This window comes from Phocoena sinus, chromosome 4 (genome assembly GCF_008692025.1).
Source record: "Phocoena sinus isolate mPhoSin1 chromosome 4, mPhoSin1.pri, whole genome shotgun sequence".
In the NCBI taxonomy this organism is placed as follows: Eukaryota; Metazoa; Chordata; class Mammalia; order Artiodactyla; family Phocoenidae; genus Phocoena; species Phocoena sinus.
Genome location: NC_045766.1, coordinates 15709466 through 15724383, shown reverse-complemented (window position 1 = coordinate 15724383; position 14918 = coordinate 15709466). Strand labels below are relative to the sequence as shown.

At 41.0% G+C, this 14918-nt stretch overlaps 1 protein-coding gene across 6 annotated transcripts in view; it reads right to left on the bottom strand.

The window, feature by feature from the left end:
- Positions 1 to 846: 846 nt before the first annotated feature.
- The window catches only part of CEP63 (centrosomal protein 63), an 87163-nt gene continuing 73091 nt past the window's right edge, over positions 847 to 14918 (bottom strand). For 4 of the 6 annotated variants that reach the window (XM_032630829.1, XM_032630828.1, XM_032630826.1 and 1 more), the window contains exons 10-15: positions 11139 to 11253; positions 10065 to 10262; positions 8277 to 8363; positions 4217 to 4422; positions 3161 to 3440; positions 847 to 1367 (exon numbers count right to left, since the gene is read on the bottom strand). In XM_032630829.1, the coding sequence (XP_032486720.1) occupies positions 1209 to 1367; positions 3161 to 3440; positions 4217 to 4422; positions 8277 to 8363; positions 10065 to 10262; positions 11139 to 11253 (1045 nt within the window). In that variant the 3' untranslated portion in view covers positions 847 to 1208. The remainder of the gene's footprint in view (positions 1368 to 3160; positions 3441 to 4216; positions 4423 to 8276; positions 8364 to 10064; positions 10263 to 11138; positions 11254 to 14918) is intronic. The other 2 variants (XM_032630831.1, XM_032630832.1) reach the window with 1 other exon arrangement.

The window sequence follows — 14918 nt, the reverse complement described above, 5'->3', positions numbered from 1 at the left end:
TAGCAATCGGCACACATGACGCTGTCCTGACACGGAACCTAAGCAAGAGGGAGAATCGAGAGTTCTCTCTTGGAAATGTTCAACCTGAGATGCTTATCAGACATTCAAGTGCAGCCATTCCATAAGCAGTTCAATATGTAAGGCAGCAGCTCTGGGGAGAGGTCAAGATCAGTTCTGAATGCAGGGGTCACTGGTCTACAGATGGTACTAAAAGCTTGAAGTTGAATGGAACAGTCTAAGGAAGAGCATGTTGAGTGAGAAAACCCACATGGAAGTCCCGGGGGGTGGGGGCTTTAGAAGAGGAAAAGCCACAAGAGTAGAATGAGATGGAGTGGCCAGTGGGCAGGAGTGTCAGGTCAAAGAAGCCAGGAGTGGAAGAGGGAGGAGCCAAGTGTGTGAAATGATGCTCGGGACTAAGGAGGTCACTGGCAACCTCTAGAGCAGGAGAGCAGTTTCAGGGAGGGAAGTGGGGATGGAGAGGGTTAGGAAGACAATGGGAACAGTCACTGCAGACAATTCTCACCAGAGGTGTCTTCGTGAAGGGGAGCAAATGTATGCAGCAGTAGATAGGGAGGATATGGAACCGAGGTTTTGTTTTGCTTTAAAGAAAGAATAACAGGATGTTTCCATGCTGACGGGAAAGATCCACCGAAAGGGTCAGATCACAGAAGCCCCATCCTTGGTGGCAAGAGCCCTACACCTCACCTTCTGGTCTCTAGTCACACATTCCAGCTCCTCTGCTGGATCTAATCATGGCTAATGAGAAGCAAAACCAGTACACCAACCTGGATCACTCTGAGTCCGAGATCCATGCTTCCACTACATACAACGCTACTGCTCTCAGAGGAAGTTCCTATAGTTACTTTATTTTCAACACGAATCATAAAATCTTTAGTTAGTCTACAGCTATTGACATTTAAGTCAGCATGAGAAAGTATCACTTTACGATAATAAATAGTAACATGAGAAAAAGTCTAGCAAAGTGGTTTATTTACAAGTTATTGCTGGAAAAAGTCCTTCGAACAAACCAGTGCAGTGAAAACACCTTAGAGCTAATATCAGTTTCTCAGACTCCTCATGGCAGCTTTATTAGTACATCTCATTTTTATGGTGTCTGTATGTTCAGCCTTTCAAAGAGCCGCTACTTCATGATGACAGTGACTCTTCGGTGTTTATTTTTATTTCCAAGGTGGTGATTTTTTAAGAGGCTACTTTCGGGCTGTGAATTGTTTCACTGTCTTTTCACTCTCTCTTTTTAGTTCTTCAATATGCGCATCCAGGCGCTCTAGAATGTGATGAGACCTCAGTTCCTCCTCTTCCAAAAATCTTGTGGCTATTGAACCAAGAGGAGACAGAGGCAAGGGGCGCTAGAAGAGAAACACATTTTGACATACATAAGTTGAATAGTATATTTCTAAGACACATTATTCATGATATTTTCTAACTAGCAATATTAAAAGGTGATGTTTTAAAAAATGCTTTCCTCTGAAAGCATTTGTATACCCTTCTACACCCCAGAAGAGAAATACTTAACGCCTATTATTTCAGACACACTTTTAAAATATGAATGTTACTTTTGTTTTAAAGCATAAAAAAGCTACCTATAATAAATCAGATATCAGTTAAAATCAATACTTTCCTTCTTCCAAATTTCGAGTCCACAGTGCTTTATCTGAAACCACTGGTTTCAGAATTTAGATTTTAGAAAGGTCACATGTACCAAGTTCAGTCAATCCTCATTTGCAGTAGTTATTTTCTAAGAAAGTCATCTCAAACACTGAATTAATGAATATTGAAACACTGTTCTTATGGGAAACACACACACACACACACACACACACACACACTTCACATAGACTATAATCCTAACTCCTAAAAACAACTCATCCAGTAGATTCTATTTTCTTTATTTTACAAAAGAGAAAACATGGTTGAGAGTGTTTAGTGACCTGCCCGAGGCCACCCCACTAAAGGGTGCCAGAGCTGGGGTTCAAACCCTGTTCAACGCCAGCATCCGAGCTTCTTGCGCTGCACTGTGCTGTCCCCCAGGGGCTCCATCCTCTGGGTACCTCAACTCAGCACAAGAGCTGAAACAAGAGGGCATAGTGCCACCCTGACTGACCTCAGCTGGAAACATGCAAGTCCAGTGACTCAAATTTTGTGCACCTCTGCACACGTTCACGAATGACTGTGGAAGTGCTCATGAGTACTGCTCAGGGCTTACAGTTTAGTGAGTAGACGAATTCGCAAATACAGACTCATGAGGGGTCAGAGGTAACTCCCATAATCAAACACACTGATATTTCTGAAGTAAAATGCTAAGTGGGATCAATAAAGTCTACACATACTATCACATCAGTTCAGTTCAGGCCAGGTGAGGTTTCAGCGCCAAGTAAGTTTTGCTGACAAACTTAGGAAGAAAGTTACTTGTCAGGACTTCTTTGGATTTCAGAAATACATATATTACATTTTGACAACTAAAAGAAAACCTTCCCATGGACTTGTTGGCACATTAAAAAGTCAAAAATACTGAACCTTCTCAGGTATACGACCACGGGAGGTTGATGGGAATGAATGGCCAGAGGCGAGTGCTTCAGCACAGAAGGTAAAGAAAAGATGGTGGAGTGGAGTCCTCACAGCAGCTGCGAGAACAAGGGGCCAGTCCACGTGGAAAGGCAGCCTCTGACACCAGGGCCACCACTGTGTGGCACCCAGTCCATGTTCTAGACACGTCAGATGCGACTCCTTCCCCCGCCTCTACCCACCTCTTTCCCTTTCCGACCGTTCCTTTTCTCCTTCCCCACTGTCTATGCCCCAGGACTATCTTGGCAGGTAGAGATATTCCTTGAACCAATCATCCCAACACAAAATTGACCCTCTCTGAAAAAGGCAGGAATGGAATTTCCCATTCAGGCTAAAAAGAAATGAATACCTATAACTTATGTTATATTTCTTAAGATGCATTTTGAAAAGTAGTCGTGGACGACAGTGTCTTCACAAGCAAAACCTTAAGACAGAAATAATTGAGGATAACAAAGGCTGCTTAAGAGAGAGAACCAGTAAGGGGGGTGGGAGGGGGAATACTGCTCCACCTTAAAATAAAAAATAAAATCAAACTAAATAAACTTAATACACTAGTAAGCTCAGCAAGTCTCCATACCGAAAATATAAAGTCTTCTTGGTCGTTTATACTTTCAGAGACAGTGTCAGAAAAATTGGTTTCATTTGCATCTAGCACTGAAGGCAAAGAGTGAGTTTTGCACAGAAAGTTAGAAGGCAGAGACATGGTGGAGCAGCAAGGGCTGATCTGATGACTCGGGGGGCTGAGGCCCCAGGACACAGGCTCTACGCTATCCAACGCTTGTCCTTGCGTAGAATGAAGACCTGCTTTGTAGTGCTCAGCCTCCATCCCATCATGCTTGCGCTGGCCACTGGCTGGCCTGGATAGCAGATTAGAAAATCAAACAGATAAACATTGTAGCAACTTTCCTCTTTTAAAACATACTTGTTGTTGAAGTTCACTTAAACTCACAGGACCAGGCTAAGAAGGCTGTAATTTACCAAACGAGCAGCCGGCTCCGACCAGATGGTCCTTCCCTCACTCCGGCCCCAATCCCCGATCCCCATCGCCAGGCCCCCGCCCCCACACACTTACAATACAGCAAGGAAGATAAGCAAGCTGCCAGGGTGACCCCGTGTGGTTGGTGCTTAGGATAGAGGGAAGCACTGTGCAGAGAGAAGGCCCTTATCTTCATCTGGGGAAGAGGTGGGAGTCGGGGTGAGGGTGTCAGCAAAGGCTGCCGGTAGGAAAACGTGTAAACCGTACCGTAGGAGCTGAAGCCAGGTGGTTTTTCACTGAATGCTGACTTCTTAAGTAACAGTCTATCATTAGTTGACCAAAAATACAAAAGAAGCTTTTTACAAAAAGCCAACTTCTACTTCTTATGGGGCAAGTGGGGCTGGAGAGGTAGGAGGCGGCATGAGGAGGCTCAGTGGAACAGGCTGCCATTTACACCTACGTCCAGAAGCCTCGATGAAAGTGCTCAGAACCCCTGCACCTCTTAACCTAACAGCTTTACTTGTGCACGGTGTACTTCAGGATTAAACAGAGTCCTTTGACGAAGGTTTAATTTCTGTAAATTGGAAATTATTCTCAAAGAAATGAGAATTATATTATAAAGATATATATTTTAAATAAGCTATGAAGAAATTTTACTTGAACTCCGTGTTCTTGAACTCAGGTACTCTGCTGTGTGTTGGTTTAAAGATCCTGTCCTGGTTTTTTTTGCAAATCTGAGTAGAAATCTCCAGCTGAGCTTTGGTATCCATCAAATCTTTCTGTAGTTGTTGATTTTCAGACACTAATTTATTTAATGCCTCAGTATAATTCTCCTGGAGGTCTGCTAGTGAAACCTCTTTTGCCTAATAAAAAAGAATACTAGAGTCACTTACTTTATACAAGAATAACTTGTAATCTGTGATACTGCTGTTGGAAAATTACTTTCAGCTGTGACTAGTTAATCTATGGCTTTACTCAGGAAAAAGTGAAGATTTGGTTTTGGTCCCCTAAAAGAGAAACAACGTTCTGTTTCTTACAGTAAATAGGGGCAGAAAACAAGGAGCACAGTGGGCTTCCCTGATGTGCCAAGGAATATCCAAGGAACTGGAGGAAAGCTGGAACTAGGATGGAAGAAAGCTACGGATGAGAATCAAAAACAGGGAAAAAGAAAGAAAATAGCAGCCATGGATTCTTCCTCAAGAAAGAGAACGTTGAGCTCAGTGAAATAAGTCAGAAAGAGAAATCCAGATACTGTATGTTATCACTTAGATGTGGAATCTAAAAAATAAAACCAACAAATGAATATTACAAAACAGAAACAGAACAAACTAGGGGTTTACCAATGGGGAGAGGGGAGGGGGAGGACCAGATAGGGGTAGGGGTTTAAGAGATACAAATGCATGTATATGTATAAATAAATGAGCCACAAGGATATATTGTACAGCACAGGGAATAAAGTCATTATTTTACAATAACTCTAAATGGGCTATAATCTATAAAAATACTGAATCATGTTGTATACTTTAATATAATATTGTAACTATACTATACAATTATACAACTATGCATTAACTTAAAAAAAAAGCTACTGATTAAAAAAAAAAAAAGGGAAGAGAAGGTTGAATAGCCCCAGAACACCTGTGGAAGAAAATCAAAAGACCTATTTCAAAGAAAGAAATTTGGACATAAGGCTCTGAAAAGGAATTCTGGCTGGCAGGGACAACTTTTAAATAAACAACTCTCTGGTCTTAAAGAGTTTTACATAATGTTGGCACCTATTCTGGTATGTGAAATAAATTTGGACGTGATAAGGCAGTATTCAAGGATAAGGTAGGTATGACTACTCTGATCTGGTCTGAATTCTGTGATTATTTATTGTTCTTCAATTCTAGGTGTTTCCTGGTAATACAGTACCTAAAAAAACAGAGGTCTGGACCATTTTCTTCTAATGACAAAATATTTTCATTAGCATTCTGAAAAATTATGGTTATCTTCTTTGGAATTTAATTCAATGTTTAGCTTGGTCTTTTCTATAAAGAACTTTCCAAAAATAAGCTGGTAAACAGTGGTGTGACAAACAGAATTTACCTAACACAAAAATAAATCTTAAAATGAAACCATTTAACTATCTGTTCTAGCAGTGACAGTAAGTTACAAAATGCTAAAATCTCAAAAAAGAATTTGCAGGACATAGGAGCTAAACTATAAACTACTGTCAATTTTTTTTTTTACTGTGGTAAATACTTTATCAGAGCTATTGCTTTTACTATTAAGATAATTAGATACTTTTATTAAAACAGTTATTTAGCTAAAATATTCATTTGTAAAAGTAATATCACCTTCCCCCAAGGTAAAATGCAAAACGGCACTTTCTAATAATTGTTCTTAATCCATACACCATGTTTACACTGTGTGTAACTTCAAAACCAGAGGAAGTATAAACTGCTAACAGGATTCTCACCAGCCAGAGTTTGATGTCTGATGTCATTAAATATACTTTTTAAAAGAAGATAATGTTTGCTTTTGCCAGGCAGGCATCTTTTAAATTTTTCTCAAATTTATTATTTTATTATCAACAATTACAGATAAATGAATGTGGAAGGTAATATAAAAAGTGCATAGCAAGCACACACCTTGCTGCGTAAAGAAAGGACATTACCACCACTGTTAGATAGAGGTTTCAGGAGAAATTAAGCTGAACAGATTCTCTGGTCATAGTCTGGCTTACGCACCCCTGAGAGTTCCCAACTCTTAAATATGAATAGGTAATCTCTGCATAAGATAAGATTCTGTCAATCAGCTATTGCCAAATCCTGAGACTTCTGAAGATTCTGTGGTACAAATCGGATTGGTTCTAGGTTTTCTCCACCACCAGCTTAGTATTGGGTTAAATCAGGGCATATAAAGTCATTTTCCTCCCTCCTTCCCTCCCTCCCTCCCTCCCTCCCTCCCTTCCTTCCTCCCTTCCTTCTTCCCCCTTACAAAATGTTTAGCTGTTGTCTCCTCTCCCACTTTTTCCATCCTTGTAGGTTTGTGTTTAAAAAAAAAAAAAAAAATCCTTTCATTATAGTTTTAGAGGGATTTGGGGAGGGAGCAAGATTAGATGTGCACACTCATCTGCCACCTTAAATGATGGCATATTTCCTAGTGTAGGAAGTCATGATTAACCATCCCTCTATAGATTAACATTGAGTTTTTTTCAAAATTTTGGATATTGCAAACAACACTGAAATGACCATTTTTATGCCTTTGCTCCTACAGGATGGGTTCTTTGGGAATGCAAACTGATATGACCTTTCTGGAAAACAATGATGATCAAAATCAGAAAAGCACATGACTCAGGACTTTATAGGCTACATGTATTTACATACAGTTAAATGGATATTGCTAAATTGCCCTCTAGAATAGTTATGTCAATTCACTTTCTCATTAACAGAGCACTGAAGAGCCTGTTCCTCTATATTTATTTATTTATTTATTTTGTTTTGATTATTAGAGGGGTGTAACTGCTTTTCTTCATTACTGGATTTTTGCATTACTTCTATGAATTATCTATTTATGTCCTTTACCCATTTTTCTACTGGATTCCAATCTTTTTATTATCTTTACAGGAAATCCTTATATATTAATATTTTATATTAACCTTTTATCTGTTAATAGATTGTTTTCCTCTAGTCTATTAGTCTTTTTTAATGGGGTCTTTTGTCATCCAGAAATTTTATATTTTTATGCTGTAAAATTCCTTATGTTGTAAAATTCTTTACGGTTTTGTGATGCTAAGAGAGTCTCACCCTCTCAAAATATTATAAAAATGGTCCCCCGTATTTTCTTTTAGCTGAAATAACGTATTCATGTAGTTTTTTGCATGTTCTGCCACCCCAGCCTCCATAATCCATGAGTGTGAAACTAAAACTACTTAGGAGCAAATAGGGGCATTGTGTGACCATGAATCTTTGGAGGCACACACTCTCTGGAAATACAGAAAAAAAGAATTTCTACAATCTCTGGGCATTTGATGTACATCAAGAAAAGATGGGTCAGAACAGATGGGTCATTTTGAAAATTATATAGATTTTATAACAAAATAGTTCAAAGAGCATCCATACAGTTTATAACTCACTGTTAGCTGATCATGTTCTCTGGTTTCACAGCAGTTTGTTTACATTTCTTATCCTCCCTACTAGATTACCCTCAATCTTGTAAAGGCAAGAATCTTATCTTAATTCATCTTTGTGTCCATTACACTGTCTACTAAAATACTCTGAACATAAAAGATTCTAGAATATTTGATGAAATGAACTATATCTTGTAGAAATATAACTAAAACCAAACTATTTAAAAGATCATATACTTTATAATGAAAAGATATTGTGAACACAATAATTTCAGTAATAATAATAACAGCATCAAACATTTATTGTGTATTTACTAAATGCCAGACACTATGCTAAGCCCTTTACATACATTCTCCCTATTAAGAACACATTATGTATTTTATCACATACATAATATTTTTTTAAATCTTCCAATTGCTGGAGTGGAGAGTCATATTTTGCTCACTCCCGTCACTGTCTTGACTTCTTTTCATTTGAGAAAGTTTTTGCAGAAGGATTGTTTCATAGTTTGATCTTAACTTTCTCTTTACAATATCAGTATTTACAAAGTGATTTCTTTAAAGGCTTGGATAGTAGAAAAACTTAAGTTTCTATTTATGTACCTCATGTAAACCCAATTCCAATTTCATCACCATTTCAGAAAGACGATGATTTTCTAACTTGAGTGACTCCAACTGAGCCAAAATCTCCTGAGAAGGGAAAAGCAAAAAACAAATAAATGTAACAAATAAATCAAACGCATCTTATAAAATTTTTCCACATGTAATTTTCATTAGGCGAGGTCACATTCTTCATTCATATATACAAATACTTTCTGAAAGGTTGTTGAAAAGGTGTTTCAACATGAATTCATATGCATGCAATTAGAATACTATTCTAAGAAGATGAATCAGGCACTGGTAACCCCCAGCACTCCTCTTACTGGCCTCCACCTCCAGCATCACGTGGACTGCACTCCTTTCACAAGGTAGTAAAACTTATTTTCAGTCCTCATTCTCCTTAGCTTTTCTGCTTAGCCATTCCTACTTGAAAAGATTCCTTCCTTCCCTGCCTTCCTACTTCCTTTGTGAAAACTACCTGATTTCCTTCCTTATTGCTACTTTTCTTTTTAGCTCCATTCCAACACCTTTTTACCCTAAATGAGTAGATTCCTAAGTTTGGTGCAAGTCTCTCCTCTTCATACTCTATGCCTTCTCGCTATAATATCAAAGTCTCTCAGGGTTTCAAATGCCAACTTCATGCAAAGATTTCCACAGCTAAATGTCTTACCTTGATTTTAATCTTGAACTCCAGGCCTTCTGTGGAATTGACTACTAGATATTTCCATGGAAGTCCAGCCTTTATCTCAAACCAGTGTCCCAGCTTGCCTATTTTATGTACCCTTTATACAAACTCATTATCCTCCTCAAACCTGCTCCCTATCTTTTCTGTATTTCACTAAAGAGCATCACTTCCTTTTCAGTTGCCCAAGCCAGAATCCTGAGTGACATCTTTTCCTAACTCTGTCTAACTCATTCTTCTGGTCCAATCAAATACAAAGTCCAGTCGATTTTCTCCAGAATGCATCCATTTCCCTCTGCCTCCCTGGCGCAGCGCTCGGGCCACAGTCCCGCTGCTGTGACAGCATCCGAGTGGTCTCTTTGCCTCCTCACTTATTCTCCACACGATAACCACAGAGACCTTTTACTCCTGCACAGGGTGGGCAGGCCCTTCAGGAGCAGGTCACTGCTTTCCAGTCTCATCCCTGACCACTCGCCCTGTCTGAACTCTGGTCTGTCACAGCGAACGTGGCACAGCCTTAATACACACCCTACACACCACAGAGAGGGTCTCTTCACTTGTCTCATCTACTCTCACCTCCCACCAATCTCCACTAGACTGCTTGTTAACCAGTCTACCCTTAGCCTGAAGGAGAGGGCTAATAAAAATTTACTAAATTAACTACTATGGAAATTATACCTTTAATAAATTGAATCTTCAAAAACAAACTTCAGGGGCTTCCCTGGTGGCACAGTTGTTGGGAATCCACCTGCCAATGCAGGGGACATGGGTTCAAGCCCTGGTCCGGGAAGATCCCACATGCCTCAGAGCAACTAAGCCCGTGCGCCACAACTACCGAGCCTGAGCTCTAGAGCCCACAAGCCACAACTACTGAGCCCGCGTGCCACAACTACTGAAGCCTGCACGCCTAGAGCCTGTGCTCCGCAACAAGAGAAGCCACTGCAATGAGAAGCCCGTGTACAGCAATGAAGAGTAGCCCCCGCTCACCACAACTAGAGAAAGCCTGCACACAGCAACAAAGACCCAATGCAGCCAAAAATAAATAAATAAATTTTAAAAACAAAAACAAAACAAACTTCAAATAAAGAGAATTTTTGTTCGAGTTTCACCTTGTGCTCTACTGCTTTTTCTTCTGCCTTTTGTATCTCTGCTTTGAGTTGCCTCTCCATGTCAGAGGAAGAACTTTTGGTGGAAGCAATAGTGATATCTCGCTGATGTAACTCTCGAGTTAGCTGGGAGATCTCCATTTTCATTCCCTCTAGTACAGAACTGTAACTCTGTTCAGCCTGCAAAATCTGTTCTTTCAACTACAAAGAAATAGAAGGCATTAAAAATTAAGAGAAAACATGTTAGATAGAAAAATATAATAATAAAGTAATTTTTACCTTACCTCAAGACATGAATTTTTCCCTGATTAAATCTGCAGAAAATTAGCAATTTACCAAGCTGCATATCTGTACTGAAGGTCAGGTGGTTATACCCACAATTACCTATTAGATTTCAAAACAGGGAGAGATGCCCTACTCAAATGCTGAGAACCAGTATCAAAGTCAAAGCCACATTGTTTAGAGGACAGCGCCTGTCACCTTCATTCTTTTTCTAGTTGCAAATCTAAAAATTTTGCTTATATAGTTTCCTGGTCCACAGAAGACAACAGAAAGGCAAGAGGAAGAAAGGGGCTAGAAGTAATCTCAAAGAAGTGATAAAAAATATGAGTCAACAAACAGGACAGCCAGGGCCCACTAACATAGAGACAAACTCTGCACACCTCAAATGCCAATGAGGATATAACTACCCACAGCACAGGAGAGAATACACATCCATCACCACCTTTGGTCAGTAAGAAAATATTAAATGCCAGCTCATATAACATGTTCATGTGCTTGTGCAAGCAAGAAGGTGCGTAGCTTCTAGAAAACTTTTCCTCAAGGCACATTTAAAATAACGTTGTAGAGTTCAAAGGGGCAGGCTTCAACTCTCTTGAAACTACTTACATGGCATCCCTGGGGATGACACAGAAAGACACTCTCCTAAGCACCTTCCAGGTACTCTCTACTTGTGAGCATCAAATGGCCTCTGGGTTACACTTTTCTCTCATTAAAAATAATTCCTGTAACCTCTCAACCCACAGCTCAGTCCATAAACACAAAGGGCTTTGCGATCCCAGGCATGCGGACCTTTACCTTCTTAATCTCGGCCCTGTACTCATTGTTATGCACTTCCATCTTCTTCAGTTCTTCATATTTTTCCATTAGCTCTTGGCTCAGCTGTTTACATGTTGTACTCACAGATTCCAAGCTGTATGACAAAATAAAGGTCACATATTTAAAATAAAACAAAACCCTGGAACCCACAAATTGAGTTATCTAACCTACCTTCTTGATGTCCAAGAAATACCCTTAAACATCACCTCCCACCCCAAAATAAAACTAATTTCCGATTTCCTTATCACTGGAGGCAGCTAAATCCAATTCACACTTCTGGAGATATTTTTGAGTTCTGTGTTTACCTATATTCTTTCTCTCTGCTTAGAATATTCCTGGTTATAAAATTCTAAAGATTATAGCAACTTAGGTAGCTTTTTTCTCTCTAGTTGTACAGGAGCTGCATCATAATCTCAGTCTTCACCAACTTAATTACAATCCCATCCTACACACAGCTGCCAAAAGAATCTTCTTCAAAGAGTTTCCAACTTGTTACCCTTACTTAAGAAAAAATCACTCATCAGATACAAGAACCTCAGGGGCACCATACCTCTCTTATCTCACAGCTCATACTTATAAAGTCTTTTTGCTGCTAAATTGCTGGGCTTTACTGTCTGCCATGTGCCATTTGCTAAGCCTGACTTCTTGTCTCTTCACACACCATCCCCTTGACCACACAGCGCCTTCCCCTCCTACCAGGCAATGGATAGTCAACACCCTTTCAAGAGTCAGATCAACATTTACCTGGATAGAGCCACACTGACACTCATTCCTTAATTACCTTAAAAACAGTCTATTTTCAATTGTTAGAGCTTGAATGTAGACATTTTCTAGAATTTTCACTTTAAATTGCTCTTAGGTCCTTTAATGTGCATATTATGTTTCTCGAACTACAAATTCTATGATTAAAATAATGTCTTTTACTTCTTATCTCCCTCTAACCTTGCCCACCATACCCTTATGCCCTGCATCATTTGGTTCCAGACTGTTCAATACAGGCTTAATAACTATCTAGGTTGTTTCACCCACACAGCCAACTTACCAAATAAGCTATCGTTCAAAAATACCATCTCTACAATACAACAACACAAAAACAATCACTTAAATTCCTACAGTTCCTGTTTCAGGGAATATTCTGTTCAAACTGAACAACACAAATAAGCTGTCTAAAAGGGTTCATTTTTCTACTTGTCTTTTGATACAGAAAAATAATTTTGAAAGTCTTTGTTTTACTACTGAACACTGGTATTTCTATCCATTTATTCCAACTTTACCTATTTCTAAAAATCCTAGAATGCTTATTTATTTGGTACTTAGAATGTGACTACAGTGTGTCAAACATTGAGGTAGAGCGAGAAGAAAATCAGATAATCTTGTCCTATCTACAGATGGGAAAATCGAGGCCTAAAGAGACTAAAGTGTACCAGGTCACAACGCAAGAGGCAGTGTGTCAGAAACAAGAGGCAAGCCTTCAGAGCCTGCTGAGAGCACAGCAAAACATGTAAAAGATCACTAAAAAGTCTATCAATGGAAAATCAGGATAAAAAATGTAAATATTAGTTCTAATGTCAATAAGAATACTAAGCTTTTATTCAATCTAAAGTATGCAAATATACCTCAGTAATGACAACTAAGAATATCTTAAGTATTCCAAGGTGAGAAAGAAATAAAGCAGGGGGGACCTTGAAGATGGCGGAAGAGTAAGACGCGGAGATCGCCTTCCTCCCCACGGATACACCAGAAATACATCTACACGTGGAACAACTCCTACAGAACACCTACTGAACGCTGGCAGAAGACCTCACACCTCCCAAAAGGCAAGAAACTCCCCACGTACCTGGGTAGGGCAAAAGAAAAAAAGAAAAAACAGAGACAAAAGAATAAGGACGGCACCTGCACCAGTGGGAGGGAGCTGTGAAGGAGTAAAAGTTTCCACACACTAGGAAGCCCCTCCGCGGGCGGAGACTGCGGGAGGCAGAGGGGGGAGTTTCGGGACCGCGGAGTAGTGCACAGCGACGGGTGCGGAGGGCAAAGCGGGGAGATTCCTGCACAGACGATCGGTGCCGACCGGCACTCACCAACCCGAGAGGCTTGTCTGCTCACCCATCGGGGCGGGCGGGGCTGCGAGCTGAGGCTCGGGTTTTGGTTTTGGACGGAGCGCAGGGAGAGGACTGGGGTTGGCGGCTTGAACATAGCCTGAAGGGGTTAGTGCACCACGACTAGCCGGGAGGGAGTACGGGGAAAAGCCTGCACCTGCCGAAGAGGCAAGAGACTTTTTCTTCCCTCTTTGTTTCCTGGTGCGCGAGGAGAGGGGTTTAAGAGCGCTGCTTAAAGGAACTCCAGAGACGGGCGCGAGCCGCGGCTAAAAGCGCGAACCCCAGAGACGGGCGCGAGCCGCAGCTAAAACCGCAGACCCCAGAGACGGGCGGGAGACGCTGGGGCTGCTGCTGCCGCCACCAAGGGGCCTGTGTGCGAGCACAGGTCACTCTCCACACCCCTCTTCCGCGGAGCCTGTGCAGCCCGCCACTGCCAGGTTCCCGGGATCCAGGGACAACTTCCCTGGGAGTACGCACGGCGGGCCTCAGGCTGGTGCAACGTCACGCCGGCCTCTGCCGCAACGTCACGCCGCCTCTGCCGCCGCAGGCCCGCCCCGCACGCAGTGCCCCTCCTTCCCCCATCCCCCAACCCCCGGCCTGAGTGAGCCGGAGCCCCCGAATCAGCGGCTTCTTTAACCCCGTCCTGTCTGAGCAAAAAACAGACGCCCTCCAGCGACCTACATGCAGAGGCAGGGCCAAATCCAAAGCTGAGCTCCTGTGAGCTGTGAGAACAAAGAAGAGAAAGGGAAATCTCTCCCAGCAGCCTCAGAAGCAGCGGATTAAAGCTCCACAATCAACTTGATATACCCTGCATCTGTGGAATACCTGAATAGACAAGGAATGATCCCAAATTGAAGAGGTGGAATTTAGGAGCGAGATCTATGATTTTTTTCCCTTTTCCTCTTTTTGTGAATGTGTACGTGTATGCTTCTGTGTGAGATCTTGTCTGTATACTCTTGCTTCCACCATTTGTCCTAGGGCTCTATCCGTCCATGGTTTTCTTAAAAAATTTTTTTCTTAATAAGTAATTTTAATCGTAATAACTTTATTATACTTTACCTTCATTCTTTCTTTCTTTCTTTCCTTCCTTCCCTCCTTTAGACAACGAATCACCCCAAATTGAGGAGGTGGTCTCTGAGAGCAAGATTTATGATTTTTCCCCCTTTACCTCTTTTTGTGAACGTGTATGTGTATGCTTCTGTGTAAGATTTTCTCTGTATAGCTTTGCTTCCAACATTTGTCCTAAGGTTCTATCCGTACCTTTTTTTTTTTCTAAATATTTTTTAATTCAATAACTATATTATACTTTTATTTTTACTGTATCTTCTTTCTTTCTGTCTTTTTTCCTTCTTTCCCTCCTTCCTTCCTTCCTTCCTCCCTCCCTCCCTCCTTTCTTTCCTTCTTTGCTTCTTTCTTCCTTCCTTCCTTTCCTCCTTTCCTTCTTTCTTTCCTCATACTTCTACTAATTCTCGCTACTTTTTCTCCCTTTTATTCTGAGCCGTGTGGATGAAAGGCTCTTGGTGCTCCAGCCCAGGAGTCAGGGCTCTGCCTCTGAGGTAGGAGAGCCAACTTCAGGACACTGGTCAACAAGAGACCTCCCAGCTCCACATAATATTAAACGGTGGAAATCTCCCAGAGACCTCCATCTTAACACCAGCACCCA